A 10,073-nucleotide genomic window follows, 5' to 3' on the forward strand; every position below is an offset into this window, starting at 1 on the left:
TGTTCCGGGAGCCTGGGCAAGACGAGAGGGAGTACGTTACTTTACTTTACTTGGCAAATGCTTTTATCCAAAGCGGTTTACAAGAAGACACCAGCAATTCTCATTCGGTTTCCATAGATTAAGAGAAAAAAATTAAGAGCCATGATAAGGCCTAACTTGTCAAAAATAGAACATGCTAGGGAGTTGTTAAGTGCTGGACTAATATATATATATTGTGAGTGTATGATCGTGTGTGTGTGTGTTAGTGTTAGACTCGTTTGAAATACTTTTTAAACAAGTGACTTTTCAAATGTTTCTTAAAGGTGGTAGTAGTCTCTGCTAGTCGAATGGAGAAGGGCAAGTTGTTCCACAAGCCGTGGACATCGAAGTAGAACAGATTTGATTGGGATCGGAGACCCCGTGAAGAGGGAATTTTTAGTCTCATTTCGTTTGCAGATCTGAGAGGGCGTGTAGTTAACTAATAGCGTGTTGATATAAGAGGGTGCACCTCCAATTACAGCCAAGCATCGGCAAGAATATAGGCAAGCATCAAGGATTTAAACTCAATGCGAGCAGCTACCGGGAGCCAGAGGAGAGATGTAAGAAGAGGCATGACATGGGTGTGTTTCGGACTGTTGAAAAAAAGGTGGGCTGCCACATTTTGGACCATCTGGAAGGGTTTTATGGTCACTGCAGAAGCTCCAGCCAGGAGAGAGATTTATTGTTGAATGTTGTAGAGAGTGAACCTGCAGGATCTGGAGATCACAGCAACATGATGATTCAGACTCAGTTTGTCATCAATCCAAAGTAGTAGTCGAATCAAGTAAAGATAAGAGCCCAACATTGGCGGGGGTTTAGAAGACTGGCCTCTTGGATGTATGCTAGATTCTTGTGGTCAGTCAGAACCAGAAATGGGTGTTCTGCGCACTCTAGCCAATGCAGCCACTCTTCTAACACCAGCTTCACTGCCAGCACAAGAATGGCAATCCCCTGGGGACTGAGGCTGGACCCCAGGAACATGGTGTGGGTAACATGGTGTGGGTAACATCTCTAGTTTCATAAACAAGGAGTTCTCAAAGAGGCATTGAAGAACGGTTCAAACATGTGTGTCATGGCCAACGCGCCTCCAGCCTGCTAGAGGGCGCTTCACCAGCCTGGGAGACGACGACCCGGAAGAGGAAATGGAAGCGGGCGGTGGCAAGTATAAAAGTGAGGTAACCCCAAGGAGACACGCCCGCTCTTTGTCTGAGTTGTATGAGTTTACTCGCCAGAGACGCTAGCTCTCTCACCCCGACCTAAGATAATTGTACCTTCCTGTAATACGACCTTTGCCTGCCCACGACTTCGAGAACCACGAAAGGAACCCCGACCGGAACTTCCTGGCTACAACCTCTACCTGCCCCTGACCTTGAACCTACCTGACCCATCGGTTAAGACGGGATTCCATGCTCCCCTACCGTCCTGCCGCCCAAGACCAACTCCCGTCCAGTCCAAGATCCCGGACCATCCTGAAACCCACCGTCTTCCGGTTCTCCTCTGCCCCGGTCCTTCCCAAAGATCCCGAACTGACTCCCCGCTGCGTTGCAGCGCGTCCATTGCTTCCTCATTCCTCGCCGTCCAGGCGCCTCCGGTCCTCCTGCCCCGCTCGCCCAGCGTCCTCTCCCGGTACGACGGCTTATCCCCACGCCCAAAGTATGTCTGCAAGTACGTGATCGAATTCCCCCTGTGACAATGTGTGATGTGGAACTGAAGGTTAGAAATGATCAGCATGTCATCCAGGTAAACAAATATTAATCTGTTGAGGAAGTTCCGCAGGACATCATTTACCAGGGCTTGGAAGGCTGCAGGGCTGTTGGACAGTTTGAATGGCATAGCAAGGTACTCATAGTGGCTTGTTGGAGTTATGAAGCCTGTCTTCCATTCATCCCCCTCCCAGATGTGGACAAGGAGATAGGCGTTTCGCAGGTCCAACGTGACTTGGGCGTGACTTGGCGTAACATGGGTGTGACTTGGCTTGACATGGCTTGATGTACAGAGCACGGCATGGGGCAAGGGGCATGGCCAAGGTGGAGCATGGCTATGTTTTGGATGGGGTCTGTGTGCATTGAGGGTGTTCAGCCTGTTTAACCCATCCTTGAATGGTGCTGGTGGCCCAGTGGATGTGGGACTTGTGGGTGGCCAACCAGTGGAACCCACAAACAAGGGGATCCTGTAGGGTTGGAGTGAGAAAAAACACCACCGGCTCCTCGTGGTCAGGTTTGATACGTAGCAGGAGTGGTCCTGTCTGATAGTACTGTAAACATGACTGGACCTCAGGGGGCGTCTGTCCAGTCCCATCACTGCTCTGGATGGATTGCAGCAAGTGACCGGGAGCTGCAGATGGGTGGCCAGCTCGATCAAGGGGCTGATGTCGGCCAGGGTCAGTGTTGTACAATGGTCCTGTACAGCGGTGATGTCTTCCCGTAGCTGGGGGTCTGGATTACGGATTTGGGCAGTATTTGCAATAATGTTTGTGTCACTGCAGTAGTAGTAGAGTATTACAGTAGTTTCATCCTTCATTGCTGTTCCAGTGGTGTGAATTCAGCACAGGTGCTGCATGGGTTTGTCTGGTGTGGGCGGTGGAGTGATGTGTGGAATCTTGTGGCTACAAGAGTGAGGAGGATGGACTGCAGCACCATCGTACAATGGCAGAGAGGCCAATCCTGAGAGGTTGAGCTGGCACATTTTGGTGAAACATATGCTGCAACGGTGGAGTTGTAAAAGGCTTGTGCATCCAATTGTGCATCTGGCTGGACCTGCATGGCCTGTACCTGAATTGTGAGGCTAGTGACCCCAGCTGTAGAAGCGCCTGGTGCTGTTGCTGCAGTGACTGAATTGTCAGACTGTACTGCTGCGTCAGATGGTGGCGAAATCATGTTGTCAGGCTGCAAGGTCAGAGGCATACTCGCTGGACCAGGATGAACAGAATCTGTAGTATGGAAGTGCATGCTGTGGGTGGTGGAAGACGCAGCTCTATTTACAGTGTAGTTGGCATACGGGAAGGATCCTGACCACAAAAGCCTTTTTTATTTGACATAAGTATTGAGCCAAATGTTTGTTAAAAGATTATCTGCATCAAATCATGCTATCATAAGAAGTGTCTTCCCTTTCTTTTGGCCATCACTCAGATCAAACATGATATTAAATCACTTTTTGAACAATTATTGGGAGGCCAGGGAAAATTGCAGACAATCGAAAGTAAAATCAATATATAAAATCATAATTAATGAAATACATATAATTACTTAAGAATTGTTTCATTCAAATTAAATAGTATGGGCAGTATGGGCAAATTAATATGCCATACAGAGTGAATAAATGAATAAGTGAATAAAAACTGCTTCATTGAAACATTGCATGTCGGTTGTATCGTTGCCTTAAACTTAATATCCCTTCATATTGTGAAGCTTCCCCCAGTCTGTAATGGGAATACTCTGAAAGCCAAAACCAATGATAATTGGACCTTGGGGATTCCTTCTTTATACAAAAGAGGGCAAATATTTGCAAAGGAGGATGGTGAGTGGGTCTCTTGTGGCGTGACAGTTCTTTAACACACTGGGCCTCCCTTTTTTGTTTTCCTGCAATATGTGCAGCATGATCACTTTTTTGTGACTGATATTTCACCAGTTGTACTTTATTTGACCAATTTTATCAGGAACATAGACTGCTTCCTTTTTTTTTTTAGGTTGGGCATTGCAAAAAGCATAGCACTGCATGTCATACCATGTATGTTGGTGTATGTGACCAATAAAATCTGAATCTGAATCTGGACACCGCACTGGAGATGCTCTGGCCCAATTTGTCTTCACAATCCCTTCAACGGAAGAAAAGAAAAACAGAGATTACTCCAGAGACTTCTCCCAAAATGGAGCTGGCTATCTGGGTATGTGGTGCAAGCAATGCATTTAATTTCTTTTCAGAGCCTAGATACAAGAACCATTTTCTTCTGTCAGAATTATATGGAGACTTGTCTGTGGCGTTGATGTCAATAGAAAATATACAGACATTGTAAATTGTGATGTGATGAGGGTGTGAGGCTGGAAGTCACAGCAAACAAATGCCTGGTGCGGGCTCGCCCCCCGTTCAGGAGGATGGGGTGCTGGACAGCGGTCTCGGGTGGGAGGAGCTACGCCGCGCACCGACTCCCTCTGGAACCAGCGTTCAGACCGGAGCCGCGCGGTGATTCCGATGGTTCGTCACGATAACAGCCCGGACCGCGGAGCCACGTAGGTAATGTTCACGCCTTTCGTCTCGCTACGTGAAAAAAAAAAAAAAAAAAAGTTCAATCAATTTGTCTGGAAACAGTCGCACGGACAAGTGGGGTTTCTTTGTTTGGGGGAGCACCGAGTTCATTGTTACCAACGCGACTTATTTATTAAAGTGCCCGTTGTTGTTCATCTGCAACTTTTCCTATTACACGGGCAATTTATGCCTGTATTGCAGGAAAATACGCAAGATGAACGTGGCTGAATTACCTGCACTGGCAGCGCTGTTCATTTGCCTGGGGACTGTCGACGTTGTAAAAGGTGGGAGCACGTCATCATAACCATCATTATCGTTATTATTATTATTATTATTATTATTGTGTACTATAATGTGCCAGTAATGTGTCGTTGATTAAAACACTGTTCAGGTTATGGCTTGCACCCATTAATAGGTCTGGAATGCAGCTCTGGGTGTCACCCCGACAATGCAGTCTGTGAGGAAAGCGGCGAATGCAGGTATTTATTTATGTGTTTATTTGTTTACTTATGGGGCCATTACTGCTAAAAATGCATGTATTTCGTTAATTGTTGTTTTAAACGCCGATCTCTGATTTATTGCATGTGGCAATACTTCCAAAGGATTATACCAACGCTGCACAACGCATGGCTAAAAATACACCATTCCACAGATGCATTTCCACCTTAACTTCCCCGTTTTTATTTTTTTTAGATGCAGAGCCGGCTGGCGGGGTGCGATGTGTGATCAGTGCATTTCTTTCCCAGGCTGCCTGCACGGAACATGTGTGAAAGCCTGGGAATGTATCTGTGAACCAGGATGGGTGGGCAGCCAGTGTAATGAAGGTTAGGTCACAGAGAGAACAATCTGAATTGTTCAGACACACACACACACACACACATCACTCAGACAATACATATCATAACACGCCTTTTTCTTTTTTCAGATAAAAAAAATTGGTGCTCATCGGAACCCTGCTCCGGAAATTCAACCTGTGTGGAGACTGGGGAAGGAGGTTACCTCTGCATTTGTCCTGATGGGTACATCGGGGAACACTGTCAGCACAAGAAAGGACCATGTCTAACCAATGGGTAAAACCTTCCCTGGCTGGAAACACCCCAATTTCAGTTTAATTTGAAGACCTGTTTAATAAGTATTTGACACCACTGCCATTCAAATGACATTAGGCTAAAGAAGCAGACCAATAATCAAAAGGCTGTGGGTTCAAATCCCGAACCACTAGGGTGTCACTGAGGCTGCCCACTGCCCCCTCAGGGGATGGGTTAAAAGCAAAGGCCACATTTTACTGGGTGCACTTGGTGCTGTGCTGCGGTGTCACATGTGGCAATTGTGACCTTAACTTTCACTCACTTACACCAATGGGCTTTGAGTCATTTGCATACAGGGAAAAAGTCAGAAAGGGTCTGCCTTGCAGGGTATTTGTCCAAGAAAACCTGGACAACTCACAGCTCCTTCTATTGCAACCTTGGAGTAACAATAGACAACCAACTCTCCTTCTCGACTCACATCAGCAATCTTACCTGCTCATGTAGATTCCTTCTCTACAATATCAGACGGATCCGTCCTTATCTGTCAACACAGGCCACCCAGATACTGGATCAGTCCTTAGTAATCTCACGACTGGATTACTGTACCTTCTAGCTGGTCTACCGCTGTGTACCATCCGACCTCTACAACTAATACAATATGCAGCAGCACAACTGATCTTCAACCTTCCCAAATTCTCCCACGCCACCCCACTGCTATGTTCCCTCCACTGGCTCCCAGTAGCTGAACGCATCAGATTCAAAATACTGATGCTTGCCTACAAAGCCAAACATGGAGTAGCACCATCCTACCTCACAGCCCTCATTATACCTCACACTGCACCTCGTATTCTCTGAGCCTCCCGTACTGCTCACCTGGTCCTTCCATTGCTAAAGGTAAAAGGAAGACATTCATCTAGATTCTTCTCTGTCTTGGCAGAACTCTTCCCTTGAGGTCAGAACCGCTCAGTCACTGAGTATTTTCAAACAGCAGCTCGAGACCTTCCTCTTTAAAGAATATTAAGATTAGCTTGTAAACTTCTTATTGTCTATCTTGTGTACAGAATCTACAACAAGAGTGAATAAAAAGACTGTATTCATAGTTGGGGGTCCTAATGAACCAGAACTGATCACTTCATCGATGGTAACTTGAAAGCATGTTGTAAGTTGCTCTGGATAAGGGCATCTGCCAAATGCCTTAAATGTTAAATGTAAATGTAAAAACAGTCTAGGGCAGTGGTGGCCTTACGGTGGCATTGGTGGCCTAGCAGTTAAGGAATTGGCCCCATAACCAGAAGGTTGCCAGTTCGAATCCCAATCTGCCAAGGTGCCACTGAGCAAAGCACCATCCCCAAACACTGCTCCCTGGGCGTCTGTCATGGCTGCCCACTGCTCACCAAGGCTGATGGGTTAAAAGCAGAGGACACATTTCATTATGTGCACCATGTGCTTTTCTGGTTTCACAATGACCATCACTTCAGGGGCAGTGGTGGCCTAGTGGTTAAGGAAGCGGCCCCGTAATCAGAAGGTTGTCGGTTCGAATCCCGATCCGCCAGGGTGCCACTGAGGTGCCACTGAGCAAAGCACCGTCCCCACACACTGCTCCCTGGGCGCCTGTCATGGCTGCCCACTGCTCACTCAGGGTGATGGGTTAAATGCAGAGGACACATTTCACTGTGTGCATCGTGTGCTGATCTGCTGTGTATCACATGTGACAATCACTTCACTTTACCTTTACCTTCAGGGGTGAGAGTAAGTTTGGTATTAAATAGTCCATAAAAATGGGTAAAAATTTTAGTTCAGATATCGTTCAGGTACTTAATGGCTCCAGTAACTGGAAATGGCTGTTAATGATCGAATATCTGCATTCATGTAGAAAGGAACTTTATTAGTTAACCCAAGTCCCTTTTTAGTAATTCTAGTACAGATTAAAAAAAAAATGACCTTTTTCACACCAGTAAAATATCTAGTGTATCAGCAGAAGTGTGTTTGACAACATAATTATTTCATACTTGATTATTTATTAATTTTATTTATTTTTAATTTTTTATATTCATTCCCTTCTCACATCTTTTCATTGAATTTGGAAATTACCCTAAACTTTTGAGCTGTAGTGTGGGAAGGTGAAACTGAATTGGCATTGTGATACACTGCAGCGCAGCACACGATGCACACAACAAAAGGTGCTTTGATCAAGGGGACCTCGGGGGCACTTTGACATTTTTTGGGATGTGTGTGTGTGTGTGTGTGTGTGTGTGTACACATATATGATAGTTCATGTAGGTACTCTTTTACATGCATTCTTATGAAATATAGTCTTTTTTTCCTTTTTTCTTTTTGTGTCATTATTTACAATTTTTATTACGAATTTGAGTCTAAGAACTTCATAACATTTTTATTATGTTGCATTATGTGTAATAATGTTGTCTGTATATGACTGTAAAACAACATAATATTTTATATTATTTTTGGTCAAAAGCGCTAAAGTTTTTAACATTTTCATCTTGATCTGCAGCTCACCCTGTCAGAATGGAGGCACCTGCACTGACAGTGATGGTTTGGATGTCCACTCAACCTGCATCTGTCCACCAAGTTTTGCTGGCAACTTCTGTGAGATCAGCACTGACAAGTGTGAGCCTAATCCGTGTGCTAATGGTGGTCTCTGCACAGAGCGTGCCACCAGCTACTCCTGCAGCTGTCCGCCAGGTTTCAGTGGACCCACCTGTAACAGCAGCCGCTTGCAGCCCTGCATCAGCAACCCTTGCCTGAATGGAGGCTCCTGCATCCGCCGCCGCGGTGATGGGGGTGTCCGCTGCCTGTGCCTGCCTGGCTTCTTGGGTCCCCTGTGTTCCTCCTTCCAAGACCAGCGGCCTCAACCCAAGCCTAGGTCCAGTCTGCTGAGTGGCAGTCTCTCTCCACAGCACTACAGTCTTCCTGCCCATGCGTTCCACAAATTGTTGCGTTCTCCGGATAGGGAGTTGCTAAAGATCACTTTGAAGGAGACGATTCACGCACCAGGACCTCTCAGCACACACAGCCAGGTCATCTGCTTTGTGGTGCTCGCCCTGCTCACATGCCTGGTGGTGCTAGGCACCATGGGTATCATTTTTTTCAGCCGCTGCGAGATATGGATGGCCAACGCAAAATACAGCCAGCTGGTGAGGCAGCAGAGGGATTACCTGCTGAGGACAACCAACGGAGAGGAGCACACAGTCAATATCATTCTGCCAGAAAAAATCCAGCTGACCAGTTACGGAAAACATTACTCTTCCATCTGAGCCCATGAGAAGGGTGGCTTTTTCGCAGGAGCTCACTGCACCCATCTGTGGAAATGGCTGAATATGAAGAGCCCCAAGAATAAGGTCACAGTTACGATTCATTGCAGAATTTGTGGGGTTAATCAAAAACTTATTCCATTGACATCCATTTTCTTGTGTTGGACATTTTGAATGAACTACCTTTTACCCTTTTAAATCTCAGGAATCAACATAATTCCATATGGAATTAAGGCATGTTATGGAGATGTTAAAGGTTTCATTTGTTATAAATAACACTAAAGGATCCAGTTTATTGTTTGAAACATCTTGATAGTATCCAAATCTAAATGACTCCTCACATATGTGGGATTCACATAAACATCATGTAATGTCAGCATTATAGCCTCATGTAAAACAGTACTTTATGTTGCCACTACAGGTGGGCAGCCTAGTAGGTAAGGAAGCAGACCCGGAAGGTTGCCGGTTTGAATCCCAAGGTGACACTGAACAAAGTTCCGTCACATTTCATTGTGTGCACCGTGTGCTGTGCTTGCTGTGTTTCACAATGGCAGTCACTTCACTTTCATTTTCAGTATGTAACATAAGAACATGTTTGCATTAAATGCAAGTAGCATTAAATTACACTGTCTTAATACATTTTATTTATTAACCAAAAAATAAACAGAAGTTCACTTGGTTAAAAAAAAATTAATTGTACTTCTAAAGACACTAAAAACATAATTATCACCATTATATTCCATATAAAAGCATGTGCCATGGGTGGTATTTTTAATAGAACCTGAAATAGCACCTAATAGCTGTTTTTAAAGCACCTGAACGTACTGCTTTTTTGTGTTATCATTGCATCATACAAATAAAAATAAAATCAATATTATTAAATATAATGTCTGAACGGCTGATTTTTGTAAGCTGTTAAATCATGATCAAGTACAGCAATAAAACAACTACAGTAAATTACAGTACTGTTATTTAATGCATCTTTGTTAAAGGTCAATTTGTTATGCTGATTTACAGGGACTACTGATCTGTAGATCCACTCTGTGTCATCTGACAGTTTAAAGTGATGACAGAAGCATTTTGGTGGAGTCCATGCTTGTTTTTATATAAAATGTGCAAGACTGGAGTGCATTACCTAATGTATATTCTTATAATATATTCATGGTTGTATTATATCTTCTTAATTCCTTGGGATTAATAGGGTTAATAGGATTAATAGGGTGTCAATGTCATGTCATTTGCACAAATGATCACATTTATTTAACAAAAGGAGAATGTAACAAGCTAATTAGAATGTGAAAAGTATACAGATTAAAATGTTCAACACGCTTTTTTAAAAGTTTTATATATTGGTCCTTGTCTCCATCTTGTGGTGGGAGTCAGAACTGTAAACTCCATTCCAGTTTGGAAGAACAAAGAATGTGGTGGTCACAATGGATAGGGCTTTATAAAATACACACAGGTTCTGCGACCGGTAGATGTAACAGGGCATATGACAGATGCTAGAATATAG

The 10,073-nt window shown here is 44.5% G+C and overlaps 1 protein-coding gene across 3 annotated transcripts; it reads left to right on the forward strand.

The window, feature by feature from the left end:
• The first annotated feature begins 4,158 nt into the window (after positions 1 to 4,158).
• dlk1 (delta like non-canonical Notch ligand 1) lies at positions 4,159 to 9,336 on the forward strand. 3 transcript variants are annotated; one of them, XM_028991286.1, is made up of 6 exons: positions 4,159 to 4,248; positions 4,462 to 4,544; positions 4,652 to 4,739; positions 4,954 to 5,084; positions 5,186 to 5,330; positions 7,801 to 9,336. In XM_028991286.1, the coding sequence occupies exons 2-6, from the start codon at positions 4,475 to 4,477 to the stop codon at positions 8,561 to 8,563; spliced, it is 1,197 nt and encodes a 398-aa protein (XP_028847119.1). In that variant the 5' UTR covers positions 4,159 to 4,248; positions 4,462 to 4,474; the 3' UTR covers positions 8,564 to 9,336. The 3 variants fall into 3 exon arrangements, with proteins under 3 accessions (XP_028847119.1, XP_028847123.1, XP_028847115.1); XM_028991290.1 differs by having other exon boundaries at positions 4,676 to 4,739; XM_028991282.1 differs by having other exon boundaries at positions 4,198 to 4,244; positions 4,676 to 4,739.
• Positions 9,337 to 10,073: the final 737 nt, after the last annotated feature.

Source organism: Denticeps clupeoides, chromosome 1 (assembly GCF_900700375.1).
Source record: "Denticeps clupeoides chromosome 1, fDenClu1.1, whole genome shotgun sequence".
Taxonomy (NCBI): Eukaryota; Metazoa; Chordata; class Actinopteri; order Clupeiformes; family Denticipitidae; genus Denticeps; species Denticeps clupeoides.